The sequence below is a fragment of the Anolis carolinensis genome, chromosome 6 (genome assembly GCF_035594765.1).
Source record: "Anolis carolinensis isolate JA03-04 chromosome 6, rAnoCar3.1.pri, whole genome shotgun sequence".
Taxonomy (NCBI): Eukaryota; Metazoa; Chordata; class Lepidosauria; order Squamata; family Dactyloidae; genus Anolis; species Anolis carolinensis.
The window spans coordinates 30,568,510-30,584,555 of NC_085846.1; the positions used below are offsets into that span (position 1 = coordinate 30,568,510).

A 16,046-nucleotide genomic window follows, 5' to 3' on the forward strand; every position below is an offset into this window, starting at 1 on the left:
TACCTGATTATATGACAAAGAACACTTGCTGGAACACACTCTTTTTGTTGTATGCCTTCAAATTATTTCTGATTTATGGCAACCCTAAGGCAAACCTATCATAGAGTTTTCTGGGGCTGAAAGTGTGCAACTCGTACAAGGAAACACAGTGGGTTTCCATGGGTGAGTGAGGAATCAAGCTCTGGTCTCCAGATTGAACAAACCACTAAACACACTGGCTCTCTCTTCTATACAACCATTAAAGGTATAGGAGCTCACTCCTATTTTCACTATGCTAACCCCAGTTGGAGTCCCCAAAAAGTGAAATAAATTAATCTTAAAGTTGCCCCAGGACTATTTCCTTCTATGAAAAGCTCACTTTATATCATCACTATAGTTAATTACATCCCCCCCACCCCAAATTCAAAAATTAAGATTAAAATTATATGGAGAGGGAGAAGAGTATGGATGGGATATGGGTATTTTAGACCAAAGCAGCAAAAGAGCCAAAGTTTCCCCAACCCTGTTCTAAAGAACCCCTATCAAATTCTGAACCAAACTCCTTCACAGACTCCAAAGGAAAGAGATTACACAGATAAGAATGTAAAAGAATTGTGTTTCTGTTTATTTTTGACTTTAAAAAATGAATCAAACACCACATTTCTTAGTATTCATCATAGAAATAACTTGATTTTTTTTTAAAAAAAATGTATGAGAAATTGATACTTTCAGATGTATCCATCCAGGCCCACAGCACTGAGTGCTTCATTATTAAAAGTCTGGATTTTAATCCTTGTGTATTCATCCATATTAATGCTCAATTAAGGCTTGCCACCTTAATGGCAAGCATGTGTAACACAGTTCTTTCTCAATCCTGGGAATAGCTGTGTCTAATGAATTAGATCAATGCAAATAGGGAGAAACTAATTATTTTTTTTGAAGAATGTACTGAAGCCTACAATTTTTTCATTGTTGGATACAAAGGAAATGTGAGAGTTTAAATAAACTGACTGCAGAAAAAAGTGAAACAAAGAGGTTTCAACTTAACCAGGAAAAATGGACATCATAAAAGAAAGAACCACAGACTTAAGGTTCTTTCACATTACACAATTATAGAGTTATGATTCCAAGTTAACTTCCATGGCAACAATCGATGAAATCCTCGTACCTACAATTTAGGGAAGGTAGAGATCAGAATCATATTGGGCAGTTGTGAATGCACATCCCGAGCTACACGGTTATGACTGTTTCATATCCATGATGTCTACATAGCCAATAGTTTAGGGATTGATGTAGGGCAGTGGTTCCCAACTTGTGGTCCATGGACCACCAGTGGTCCACAGGAACTAAAATATGGTCCGTGGCCTCACTGTTACTACACCACTGTAACAAGAGCGACTTGTTTTGTGAAACCCTCTTATAGTGCCAAGGCAACGAGGATGTCAAGAGGGGAGAGGCTGACTACCCACGAAAGGCACAACAACAAGCCTCCTGGCTGCTGCTTCTCCTCCTTCCTCCCTCCCCCTGAGAAGACCCATTCCATATGGTGCCTGAAAGTGAGGGCGCCTTGGTGTCTTCATTTTTAGGCCTGTTCCGGGGGGTATTTGGGGGTGCTGATTCAGAAAATTGTATTGGATAGACCACATCAGCTCTAGATTATTAAATATGGTTTTCTGTGGGCGAGCAGATAGCGACTACTGGATGGCATATGTTCTGTATCAGAAACTTCAGCTGCTGTGGTCTATCCAATCTAATTTTCTGAATCAGCACCACAAATAACCAAACCAAATCTAAAGTTGACCAAAAATTGATTTGTAACCCTTTTGGTACTAATGTTGGAGAGTGGTCCCTGGTCAAAGTGGTCCCTGATAAAAAAAAAGTTGGGAACCATTGATGAAGGGACGTTAAAAGTCTCTCAACCTGCACTTACCAGGAAGCAGCCTCAGCAAATGACAGGACTCTGTTCCCATGTCAGTTGGGAAGCATCCAGCTGATGGTACTCCCTTGCATGAGCAATTTCCAGCATGAAGGGGAATTGTAACAGGGTTCTGCATGGAAGGTAGCTCAAGGGAGAGGGTGGGGTTGCTAGCTAGCTGCTTCCTGAATGACTTTCTCTCTCCATGAGGAGACTCAAAGCAGCTAACAATAAAAGCATTACAGTACAATTTAAATATACAAATATTAAAACAGTATTAAACATTAGTATTCAAAACAATTCAGATTAAATCCATAAAAACATATAAAACCATAGCATATCCCCCTAACTATGGTGTTTATACATACGGAAATCCCCAAAAGAATTTCAGCCATAATTCTCAACCAGAGAGCTCTATTGCCACAAAAAAACCAGGATTCTATAGGGTATTACCATGGCAGTTAAATGGAATCATCATATTATAGTTCTGTAGTGTGAAAGGACTTCTGATCCATAGCTTTTCTGTTATGATTTCTCAGATTCCTCAACAACCTGAGGTGACAATTCTCCAGCAAATGCCCTGGGTACCATCGGCTTTTCCTCCACCTAACAGAAAAGAGCAAATCAGAGAAGGTAAGAATCCAACATTTTTATTTATTTCTATTTCCATGTTTTCATGGAGACACTGTATGCTTTCCTACATCTAAAATTCAACTGAACCAATTTAAAATAATTTAAGAGATCAAAAATAATGAACTAAATTCAACAAATCTAATAAGTTAAAGCAAGACAGTTTAAAATCAATTCAAATTAATGGAAATCGTGCCTACCCATTTCTAGAGTGTTTTAACATCTACACTGAAAAGTTCAAATTGAGGCATGAGGAATTGTTTTATAGATTAAAATATGTTTCATTCTAAATCAAGCATCTGGCAGACAAAAATAAATACAGCACTCTTCAAACAATTCATTTATAATGTGCAATTCATACACTGACTGAAATTGTATGGTGTGCATAAGGATCTTCTTGGTAGATTATGAACGCTAAGTACATATACTTGAATAATCAAAAGTCTATTTGCAAAACTATTTCATCTATCCCAGACTCTTCAGAAGATAACAATCGACAAGTGGGTTCTCTCCTACTATTTCTTTTGATCTGCTCTGGGTGTCAAATACGCTGGGCGTTCCCTGGGCATTTCCCTATTCCAGAAATCTGTCAGGGCTTCAACAGCACTAACTGCTGGAGAATCTCCAAGAATCATCAGAAAACCACCCATCTCAAACAGATTCTGTAACAGACCACTTAAACTAGTTCTTTACCCCTAAAGAGCTCAGATAGTCTAAACCAGAGTTTCTCAAACTGTGCTTCTCCAGATGTTTTGGACTTCAGCTCACACAATTTCTAACAGCTGGTAACCAGGTTGGGAGCTGTAGGAGCACAGTTTGAGAAACACTGTTCTAAACCTTGCCATGATTTGTCCATGACAACAGAATGCATCTCAGGAACATGAGTGGGGTCAGATGAAATATGGAACAGGACTGTACTCACAAACCACTCCCAACAGAATGCCTTCAGCATGTTTGTTGAAATCCCCCAGCACAACGAGTGAAGGAGATTCAACACCAGACTCAAAACCAGCTAATTCAAAAAGGAAGACTATTGAGTGGTGGTGTGAATATTTTATCAACATGCCTCTATTCTATCTCAGCCACCAACTTTCAAGTAGAAAACCTCATATCCTGTACACTGAGAGACAGAATCCTGGTCTGGGAAACAGAATCCTTATAGATCATTGCAACTCTGCCTCCCTGCTGCTGCAGAATACCCAGTAGGTAGAGACTAATACACACACCCCAACTTGTTTTTTGTGATACAAGCCAGGTTGGCATGCTCACCCAAGAGCTTTAAATCCTGAATGACAGTTGCTTTAGCATTCACAGACCTATCATTGAGTAGTACCCAGGGAGACTGTCACCATGGTTATTCCAGTTATTTGAGCTGGGTTACAGATTAGAAGCAGTCTTTTGTGATCACTTCCCCCAAGAGAACACAATCAAGACAATCCTAACCATTTCCCCTCTTCCCTAGAACAATGTATTTCAGTCTTGTAATTCAATTAAGCTAGCAATTCTCACTGGTCCTCTACTGCATGGGTGGGAATCAAGCAGCACTCCAATTGTTGATGAACAACAACTCCATTGTGTAGGTCTGCCCAACAACACGAGTACCAACACATAATTCCTACCTGTGCTCTACTGCAGTGGTTCTCAACCTGTGGGTCCCCAGGTGTTTTGGCCAACAATTCCCAGAAATCCCAGCCAGTTTACCAGCTGGTAGGATTTCTGGAAGTTGAAGGTCGAAACATCTGGGGACCTACGGGTTGTGAACCACTGCTCTACTGTATCTTTGGCCTCTGCAAGAACAGTCATGCAGACATACTCCACATAGACAGGCTTTAATTCCCATCAGCCCTAGCCATCTGAGTCATTGGGGAGGAGTTTGGGAGCTGTGAACCAAAGAACATCATGAGGACCATACATGTCCAGCCTGGTTATTCCATGGATGCAATTCTGTTTAGATCAGTGTGGCATAGTATGTCCACGTGTGGGACTCACTGCACTGAACATTTCGCTCCAACTCCCAAATTACTTAGGCTCTGAAGCCATTCCACATGGCTATTCCATACCTTGTGGAAAGTAGGCAAGATCAAATGAATGTCTGGCACTGTCTCTGTAACAAGAAGTTACATGATTACAGCTCCTCTGAAACTTGCATAGGTCCCTGCCATCATTAGTATCTAGCTACAGGGAGACACTTCTGCAACTTCTCTGCTCCCCATGAAACAGGAGATCTTGCCTGCTGTCCAAAAAGCTGTTCAGGGAACTTCAGAGGTTGTTTGGTAAGGGAGGAAGGTCTTTCGGAGCTGGGGAGGGTGAGGGAATACCAATCCTTGTAACATTTAGAAAATGACATGAGTCGGGGAAATGTATATGCACATATGTTCCTATCAAGATGCCATCTTAATGGGAGTGTTTTAAGAGCCTTGGGGTTGCCCAGTTACAGTTAATTCCTGGCTAGCAGCTGCAGAATAATGTTTCTGCAGGTGCTGGTTAGACATTGACTATAACTGAGCAACCAAATGGTGCCTTTATCTCATTGTTGTCTTCGTATATTCACTCATTTTAACTGAAACATCAAACATCAATCTCTGCTCATGAGTACCCCATTTTTTTTTATCACTAACTCATATTTTTCCTTGCTGCAGAATGCAATTTCTAAAGGAGATGGGTAAAAAAAGTAAAATTACAATGCCTTCTAATTGGCAGTGTGTGAGAAACCCTTCGTCAGGGAATGCCCTAACCAGCCACATAGGTCAATCAGTATTAGCCTTTAATGTTATGCAGATATTTCTATTTAAATTACAGTCATTATATCTAAATGTGCAAATAAATGTATAAATTAGTGTACAGAAATTAGATCCCTTTCATCTCTTCTTCTTGGGGAGAGACTCCTCTTTTTTATATAATCAGTGACCCCAGTCAATGAGGTTTCTTTTTTTCATGCTAATATGGGATGTTGTGTTGGCACCTTGTGTCGGTAAATTTAGGGAAGCAAAAGGAGCAGAGCTTTTGTAATTATTTAAAAATATATAAGCTGATATCCTGCATAATATAGTATCTTCATATCTGCAGGGGAATGATTTTTGAATGTAAGATGGAAACAGGAAACCATGGATGATAGAAAACCCTACTGAAATGAACAACTTCTGCCAGAAATTACTATAGAATCACCCTGGGGGACCTAGCAAATTCCTAGACATGTGTTCTCTAGAAATTTGTTAGGTCTTCCAAGGGACTCTATGGTAACTAAGCATACAAGAGAATCACCTGGTGGCCTAGAAAATTCCTAGAGAGGACATATTTTATCAAAAATATAGGTGTGGGTGAAACTGTGGATACTGGTTCTGGAAGTACTGGGATCACACTGTGTAGTGTAAAAGTGCTGCAGTGGCACTATGTGATATCCTGTTTCCTCTCTCTAGAAACTCACATTTTTCACACTTCTTGTCCCCAACGATCATCTAGTGATTAGTGGAGTGTAGGAGATCTCTGTCTAGCTATGTCCCTATGTCTAGATCCATAACAATGGAGGCATCTTCTGAGTTCCCACAAAGATCATTGAGGGTGTCCTCACCATGTGCTGGTTACAGAGGGGATCTTGGTCATTGCTGAGACCATTGCTGAGAAAATGCAATAAATTGAGTTACATAGAAGTGGGACTTCTATGTACACAGCTCACTAATAGGATGCTAGTCATAAGTAAAGTGTTCTCCATTATTTATCCATAGACAAACACTTTGGTTCTTCACAGTGGATGTCTGGATTATTTAGGTTGGTATAGCCCACTTCTTGAGTTCTTTTGTATAGAGCAGGGGTGGAATTTGTATGTTCCTCTCCCATTGTACTAGACTGCAACTCCCTGTGTTTATCAGCACTGGCTGTGCTGGTAGGCCTGTTGGAAATTTCAGTCCAATAATACTTGGAGCTCCACAAGATTTGATCTTCTGGTTTAACCTAAACATGCAAGAAAGGAAGAGCACAGGAGACATACTTTCCTCTGTCACTGTAACTTTCTTTAAATGTCCATTTTTCAAAACCAGAAGTAGATGACTAGGCAGTTTATTTTCATGCATTGATTTCACATCTAACTACTGGAAGATGGTTAGATTCTTCAGTGGTGGTACTTCCTCTCTAGGAGGCATGCAATGCAATATGGAGAGGTGGCTGTTTTAGAGGCTGTACAGGAAGTCCAGAAGGGTGGTTCAGCAAACATAGAACTACTATACTATATTGGGCCATATAGGATTGTGACTGTATCCCACTCCTGCTATAAATCTTCTGCAGTTCCTCCCTGTTTAGTGATGTAGATTAATATGATTATTGCATTATTTCTTTTTGGCAGATTTGATGGAGCTGATGATGATACAAAATGCCCAAATGTACCAGGTGATAATGAATAACATAGCCATCTCAGCAGTGGAACATTTTGGACCCAACCCAGTACAGGTAAAAAACCGTTAATGTAATATTATATATACATTCCTCAAAATACTCTATTAAAACAAACTTTCATGATTCAATAAAAGCCTCAATGTGCTAGATAAAAATCACAGTCCTACTTTAAATGAACTGACAAATGATTTAATATCATATTTGAAGCAAATGTAATGATATGTTTGGATTTTAGTCTAATTAAATCAATGTTCTTAAAAATATTTACCACTAACTGCACCTTGACATTTTTTTTAAATGTATTCATCAAAACCAAAGTTCAAGAATAAAAAATTGAAAATATAGTATCCCTCCTGTAACAGAAGGACCGATGTCCACGGTTTCAGCCACCTCCACCTGACAAAATGTGTCCTCTCTCGGCATTTTCCAGGTTATCTAGGCAATTCTATGGAACACTTTTATCAGAAGATACCATAAAGTTGCCCTGGAGGACCTCACAAATTCCTCAATAGGATATTTCTCTGGGAATTTTCTAAACTCTCTGGGGCATTTCTGTGGTAGCTTCTAGTAGAAGTCAAAACCCTGAGCTTACTGTAGAATAGTAAACCCTATGGAAATGAATGACTTCTACTAGAAGCTACCACAGAAATCTCCAATGGAAATGTGAGTCGTACTGTCTAGAGATTGGACTTAGAAATAAACTGCATCTAAAAGGCTTCCATTTCCCTGTTTATAATTTTATCCCTAAATAGTCACAAAAGACTGAAATTTGGAAGAGGATAAGAAAAGGTTTGCCTGATCAACAAGTTATGCTTTAGACTCTGGATTTCATAGTTATATGGAGGTGCTTTCTTTAGGCACTTGACTAACCCCAAAATCTCAGAAAGTGTTTAATCTCAGACCCTAGACCCTACCCTGGCCACCAGATAGGTCCCCGCCTTGCACTTTACCCACTTCCACGGTCCTTTGATACTTTATTGCTTTAGCCTAGCCGTTCTATAGCTACTCAGCAGGGCTTGAAATTGAGTAACCCAGGCTCTATCCTTGCCATCAGTTGCACTTTATTTTACCCGCCAGCTCTATGTTACTTTGTTGCATTAGCCCTAGCCCAGTCACCACAATTGTCTTGGCCCATCCTGGAATTCTGTCCATTGGTAGCCGAATATCACCCAATGGAGTAGTCCTGAAACTGGTTTTATTTTAAATGGGTATATTTATTTTTAATCGTTATTACGTTTATGTTTTTATTACAGTGGTGTTGTATGTTTTCTATGTGGTATTGAAAGCTAGCCTATGTTGGAAACCGTCCTGAGTCCCTTCCGGGGAGATAGAGTGGTATATAAATAAATTTTGTTGTTGTTGTTGTTGTTGTTGTTATTCCTATTGGTGATAGTTTCTGGCTTATTGTAGCACAGTCGTATCCAGCCATGACAGTACCACTGTGCTCAAACTCCACCAACAACTACTTTTCTACCAAAGAAGAAAAGATATAGCTTCCCCAAACAAGAAGCAAGAAGGATGATGACTGAGTCAGCATTTAAAAGTGTTCATCCTGTTTCTTTTAGGCACCCAATTTCCTTTGGCAAATAGAAGATAATGAAGAGAGTGACCCCGCACCACGTATATTTCACCATCATTACACCCGTTATCCAGGCACCCTTCCATTCATGGCATGGCCACCCACATTTCAGCGATCAGCTCGGCAACAGCAATATCCAACCATTCGACATGTGGGCTCAGACTTCCAGACACTTGGGAGACAAGACGGGTGAGCATAGCCTAGGGCAGGAAGCAGGAGGGAGGGAAAGCCACGAGTGTAGTTATTGGGAAAGGGGCAAAATGAGAGCATTGTCTACCCAAATAAGAATTTTATCCTGAAATGGAAATTTCCTCCAGTCCTCAGACATGACAGTTGAACATTTAGAAATACAATTTATACATACAAAGAAAAGAAAAAAGACTCCAAAGGGAAGCTAACACTGCAAATATAAGTGTTTAAGGTGTGAACTGTTTTCAATATGTTACAAATCTAGAGAACAAAGAAAAATTCAAGTTGGAAAGAATTCTTATTTTGCTTGTTGCATGCAAAATTGGCTAAAATACCATTCTTTCCCACTTCGACCTTTATTACTTTCTTTACTGCACACGTAGTGCTGCAGACAAACATAAAAAGCTTGTGTTTCTCCAGGACTCCTTCAACATGCTCATAATATTGAAGCTGCTAAAAACATGTATATAGAAGACAAATGAAAGGAGGGGCATAAAAAGACAATTTAAAACCATATTTTCTGCCAGATACATTGTTAACTGAGATATGCCTACCATTTATTCTACATTAGCTCTACACTCTATACTTTAAATCCTAGAGGAGGAAAAGAATGAAGATTTATACAGCTTAAATCCCAGAATTGGGAGGATTATTTAGAACGTCTTCTTTGGTTTCAGGTATTTTGACAGAAACTATGCAGATGTTGCAGAGCTTGTTTCTGCAGCTGTAATTTAACTTTTGTTTCATTTATTGTATGGGAATGTGTGATTTTATTTTTTAAATTTTGATAGCAGGTATTTAGGGTAATAGGGAGTTATGTGTTAGATAAACAATCATATAGAGTTCACAATCTGCTTTTGGGTCTGTTCAGGGACTTCCAAGTTGCCCTTTCTTGGTTTGCCCCTGAAGAAAGACCCTCATGGTGGACCATCCATTTGGGATTTCCTGGTTTAGCTGCCCAGGGGGTATTCTTGCTTTTGCTGGGGGAACATTTAGAGGAGTGGTGGTTCTCGTGAAGCTTTTCCTTGATTTAAGTCTACTGGGAGAAGACTTAGCCATGCATTTGATGACTTTCACAGTGTTCAAGCTTATTTCTCTCACATTTAGCAACAATTTCCGGTCGCACATCAGGGGAAGAGGAGCAGTGCCAGCTAGCTTATAGAGTCTGTCAACAGTTGTAGGTTTGAGGCATGCTGTAATTATTTTGCATGTTTCGTTCAGTGCTATATTCACCTGCTTTGCGTGGACATACTTGTGCCAAGCAGGGCAGGCATGCTCAGGAGTCGAGTAAGAGAAGGCCAAGCTGATGTTCTCATGAATTTTGGTTCTGCACCCCATTCACTGTCAATAGGTTTCGGCAGGATGTGATATATGGTCACATAGAATTTTCCCACTCTCAAGTTTTACTAATCCTTCATTTTGGCTTGTCCCCATAGTCCCATTGTTCCTCCACCACCACCACCAAGTGCAACTGGAACTGTGTCAGCTAACATACCACCAGCTTCAGGTAACACTGGAGAATACTGCTTTTAATTGTTCCTTTCCTAATCCATTTGGCACAATCTTTGTTCCTACCTACCCAAACTTTCCTAAACACGTTCGATACTCCTTTGCCCATGTTTACGTTGATACAATACAGCTCTGCAATCCACATTAATCCTCTCAATATCCCATATACTTTTGATTCATACATGAATGTGCTCTCCATCTGCGCTTATTTACTAAAACTGTAACACATTCATTTTCTGCATGCTGAGAAGTCACTAAAAAGTTTAGAGTTCCTTTGAATAAGAGAGTACAAGAGACATATGGTATTTTCATAATATTTTCTTAATTCAAAAATATAACCTAGAGGGAAAATGGGCCCTTCAACAGCAGGCAACAACAAACACACTTTCATCCCGTTAATTCATGGTTGTATTAGCATGACATAAACTTCAAAAAGAAAACTCAATTCAGCCAAGCAGATTATTCCTGTTATCATCTGAGGGAGTTATATCCCAAGCGTTGGATCTAGGTTTGAGTGTATGCCACCATCCGTGCTTGTGGACTGCCCCTCATCCCAGGCATGGTAAGCCCTGCAGCCTCAGAAAATGCTGCACAAAAGGCAGGGACATCAATGAATGGTTGAAGCTGTGTAATGTAGGCAAAGATGATCCACAAAAATGAGACTGAAGGATCTCTCATGAGAAGAATCCTTCCACTAGTGGGAGACAGAGCACCGTTTTACCCCAGTTCTCTACACAGATTCCCAGCAATCAGAAGGCTACTATTGGTCATTAATTTTAAAGCTTTTTTTTCGTTTAGATCTCTTCCCACTTATTCACAGTTATTCAGATCTTGGGGAAATTAATTTTGCATAACTACAACTCCCAGAGTCCCCCAAATAACTAAGCTCTCATATCTTGAGGTCCTGATAACACTAATATAAACAATTTCTCTTTCCAGAATACTATGACTTCAGTGAGGGACAAAGGTGAAGATCATAATTTCCCCTGTTGTCCTAACATTGACAAAACATGGTATAGATCTCATAACTTCACCTAGCCCCTGGAACATCTTCAGCACCAAAGGTTGACCAAGTGGACTTGAAGCACGACATGGATAATTTGGTGGTGTACTGCTCCCAGATGTAAATCAAGCACTTCAGCAGCAGGCTGCCTCTGTGTACATTCATATTATGAAAATTAACAATGTACAGAACTTTAAAATGCAGCTAATCACCTGCAAATTGTTTCCTGTACCCCCCAGATAACACTGTTTCTAAATGACTGGATGGTATAACGAACTGGTTGCTCTTGTCTTCTGTTTCTGATAATTACCGGAACCATAACAGTGACAACAAGTGTAGCCAAATTTGCCATTTGTTTATTCTGCTGTTATGAATCACATTGGCCAGATTTGCATATAACAGTATGTGGTTGTGGTTTGTTGAATTCTGGCTTTTTATCGGTGTTCAGACCTACCCACAAACTAACTGGTTTGTTTTTCAACTCAACTACAATTAGAAACCACATTTTATTGTTGGCCTGTGATCTCCAGTGAGTTTAAATTATGCCTAGTCATGTCTGAAATCAGAACTATGACTTTTCCCTAGCTTGTTCCTACAGATGTTGTTGTTGTTTATTCGTTCAGTCGCTTCTGACTCTTCATAACCTTATGGACCAGAGCTCCTTGTCAGTTGTCGCCACCCCCAGCTCCTTCAAGGTCTATCCAGTATGGACCGGTTTGATCTTCTTGCGGTCCAAGTCACTCTCAGAATTTTCCTTCAACACCACAGTTCAAAAGTGTCTATCTTCCTTCACTCAGCCTTCCTTATGGTCCAGCTCCCATAGGTGCTTACAGATAGCCAACCCAAAAGCTGGGGTAGAAAAGCAAAATGTGGAAACTGGTTTGGTTGGCTGTCTCTGGCAGTGTTTCACTCTGATGCAGGGGGCTGGCATTATTTCCCCAGTGTACTGGGGGACACCAGTATATTTGTGTCCATTTTGTACAGTTGTTTCTTTCTTACAGATAAAACAGATAAAAGCAAAGCCACCAGCAAGGTTTAAAACCTAAAAACCTTGGTAAATAAAAAGTATTTTGCCTTGCACCTTAATGAAAGCACCAGGGAGGCCTCTTTGGGAAGGGCATTCCAAAGAGAGCATCACAACCAAAGAAGCCCTTCCTATTTTCATCCACTTCTACTGTATGTGAAATGGGCTCCTTCATCCATCACATTCCATCACTGCGCACCCAGGGGTGGACACAGCTGCCGGAGCTCCATCCCCCCCTGGAACGTCCCTCCAAGATCATTGGGATCCTCAGGGCTTCCCTGTCCAGCAGGGCGGGGCTCAGAGAAGAAGCCGGCTTGGTTCTGCCTCCCAGTCAATCAGAGACAAAGTGAGTGGCGACCAGCTTGTCGGAACCAGCCAGTCAGGGAAGAGGGAGGGAAATTTTGAACTGGACCATAGTAGTGAATGAAAATTTACGTTTATAAAAATGTCTGTTTTACAAGCTGCTATACACTTTGTACTTTGGAGTATCCATGCTGTAGAAGTGTCCTTTTTGGTGAAATCAGATAAAGTCTCTGTTGTTTGCCTTCATCCTGGTAAATCTTTCAATTCCTGATTCGTTCTCATCCGTGGTAAGTGAAGCTTACTAGGCGTCCCTCGATTTCCACGAGACATAGAAATCCTCTTAATTTCAGCATCACTGTTACATATAATTACAAATAATGTAGGCTAGTGTGATATTGTCACAAAGACATGGGTGAGGTTTTTTAGATGTTGTTTTTGATAGCAACAAGAGAGGTACACGTGCTTCTGCAGTCTCCCAAATGTGGAGATTTGTGGGAAAGAATTATTAGCTGATAAACAGAGGAACTGTTCATCTGTGGCCACAGGAAGCCATCTCATCCCATCCCTGTCCTAGAATTGTATTCCAGATTCCAGAAATGTCTAAGGCTGCTGAGGTACAAAACCCGCAAATTGAGTCATGGACGTCGTTTACTATCCATCTTAAGGGAAGTCTGCAGAGAGCATGACTTAGTCCTGTTCTCTGACTCAGGTGTGAGACTCAGAGGAAGTTGGCTCCTGGCCTGCTATGTAAAAGTGTCTGGAATGGAGAAGTGAAATGGGGTGCCTTGCTAATCTAATTAGTTCATAGAAAAGTGTTGCAACATGTTAAATCTTTGGAGGCATTAGCACAGATTTGTCTCTCAGCCAAGCCCTGTACTAGGCTTTCCAAGGTAAACAGAAAATGATTATGTGGGTGGCTTGATGAGCTACGTGTTTATCTCAGTATGCATCCCGTTGCTTTTTCTGACTGACTACATATTGTTTTCAAACTGGATGCGTACTGACCCCATCCCACCCAAATACACTTAAATGCTGTGATTGTTACCTTCAGAAAATACTTTGCTTTGTTTCATCACACTATGGAAGGCTGGCTCTTCCCAATCTATTCAGAAGACTCCCTTTGTGAATTTTTTAAACAAAAAAAAAAATCTAAAACTGTGCAGTGACGTAGCCTCGCAGTCTCATATTACCACTCTCATGATATTTTAAAACCTCATGTCTGCTCAGTAAATGTGTTTGCCTGATCGCTACCTTTGGGTGCAAAATAAGGAGTTCTGAGGAATCTAATTTTGTTGGATTTCTAAATGATAAATTATTGATTAATTGGATATAGCTCCTTTTCTGCAACTACTGATGCTGCTGCTGTGGTTACTACTTCCTGTAAGGTGGCAGTTCCCAATTTCCTTAATTCTGGAGATCTTCTTCCTTCAATGTCCCAAACAGAAATGGAAGCTGCTTCCATCATGAACAGTCAGGGATCAGGAGACTCTGCCTCCAGAAATGCCCCCAAATTTTCAAGACATATCATAGCTGACGGTTTGCATACTGATTTCTCAATTGCACACAAACACAACATTTCAGCGACAGAAAACTCTGTACTATTTCAAATGAAGCAATTAGAATCCCATGTGCAAATACTCTGTTTCTGCAATGTTTTGCAGACTGATTCCAATGGATTACTGATGGAATGGGGAGAATGCCATGTGATGGGACCTGTTCACAATCATTCTCAAATTGTATCAGAAACTGTATCAGAAGATGTATTTTTAAAAAGTATTGATAAAGCCCTTGAACAGGGCTTCTTTAACATTTCCACTTGGGACCACATTTGGCCCAATAGATGTTTAGGCGACACTATATATACAGGTATGTAAGACAGGTACAGTATACAAATTGGCCCCCACTTCTGTGCAGTTGCTATCCCCTTTCATCATCTTTTGTCACTAAGTAGGGCCATAGAGCAGTGAAGGCCATCCAATACATGTGCCCACCCATCCTTGAAACCAGGGCTTCTTAAACCTTTTTCACTCATGACTTAAACCTTTTTCACTATTAACATGACTCCAGGTACATAGTTATACAAATTAGGTATAAAAATCAGACATTTGCTGAATCAGCATTTGTAAGGCTTGCTGAACATTCCGATTCTACTTTTTGTGGAGTACAGCTGGAGCATTTTCCACTATAAACAAGAGTAGAGTTGTCTTCCAAGAGTAGAATCTTGGCGTTGGTCCATAAGTGACAGTAGAGACCTATTCTGGATCTGCATGGTCTTTCACAGTGAGGACATAATTTCTATATGGAAGGTAGTCCTGACAAGGGTTTGCTTGGTGCGCCTTCCCCTTTTCACATTTCTCCCTTTCATCCTCCATTTGTGCCTCTTCAAAATCCATCTCACGGTCGATAGCAGCTGACCTCCTGTTACAATGCTTGAGGGCCAGGGCTTCCCAGTTCCTGGTGATTATCCCATATTTTTTAAGATTAGCTTTAAGCCCATCTTTAATTTTTTTTTTTTTGCTGTCCACCGACATTCCATTTTCTGTTCTTAAACTGAAAGTATTGCTTTAGAAGACAGTAATTGGGCAGTCAGACAATGTGGCCGCCCCAGCAAAGTTGATGGCGGAGAATCATCACTTCAATGCTAGTGGTCTTTGCTTCTTCCAGCACTCTGATGTTTGTCTGCCTGTCTTCTTCCCAAGAGATTTGCTGGATTTTTCAGTGGCATTGCTGATGGAATCTTTCCAAAAGTTGAGAGTGATGTTTGTAGACGATCCATGTTCTGCAGGCATATAACAGAGTTGGAAGGATAATATCTTTATAAACAAGCATCTTGGTATCTCTACAAATGCCCTGATCTTCAAAAACTCTCTGCTTCATTTGCAAAAAGGCTGCACTCACAGAGCTCAGATGGTGGATTTTGCTATCAATGTCTACTTTTGTGTTGAGGTGGCTGCCAAAAGACTGAATGCTGTTGTGTGAACACTACAAGTTATTGCTGACAGATTTGTATAAACGGCTGGAGTTCAGAAACCTTTTATCATTGACAAATTTTTCATGGCCTCACTGAGTTAAGGGGGTCCCATTTTGGGTCAAGATCGGTCGTTTAAGAAGCAATGCATTTAGCAACAACCAAAGGCACTCAAATCAACAACCAAATCTATGATGGATACACAAGAACAATAGCATAAGCATCACTGGAATAGGTCTAAGGTAAAGGTAAAGGTTTCCCCTGACGTTAAGTCCAGTCATGTCTTACTCTGGGGGTTGGTGCTCATCTCCATTTCTAAGCCAAAGAGTCGGCGTTGTTCATAGACACCTCCAAGGTCATGTGGCCAGCATGATTGCATGCAGCGTCTAAAAGACGGTACAAATATACATTACAACTATTCAGAATGATACATGAAAAAACACTTGATCCAGAAAAAAAGTTTAAACAAATGAGAGTGGCAGGTTGAGTACCTGTTGCACAGAATTCCAAAATCTGAAATTTCCATATGGTGGCTGAGATAGTGGCTTTCACTTTCTGGTG

At 40.4% G+C, this 16,046-nt stretch overlaps 1 protein-coding gene across 1 annotated transcript in view; it reads left to right on the forward strand.

Moving 5' to 3' along the window:
- Positions 1-12,763, forward strand: part of prr29 (proline rich 29) — a 32,840-nt gene extending 20,077 nt beyond the window's left edge. Inside the window, exons 2-6 of the mRNA XM_062984154.1 lie at positions 2,434-2,527; positions 6,861-6,964; positions 8,476-8,678; positions 10,115-10,185; positions 11,127-12,763. Coding sequence (XP_062840224.1) covers positions 2,434-2,527; positions 6,861-6,964; positions 8,476-8,678; positions 10,115-10,185; positions 11,127-11,158 — 504 coding nt within the window. The 3' untranslated portion in view covers positions 11,159-12,763. The remainder of the gene's footprint in view (positions 1-2,433; positions 2,528-6,860; positions 6,965-8,475; positions 8,679-10,114; positions 10,186-11,126) is intronic.
- Positions 12,764-16,046: the final 3,283 nt, after the last annotated feature.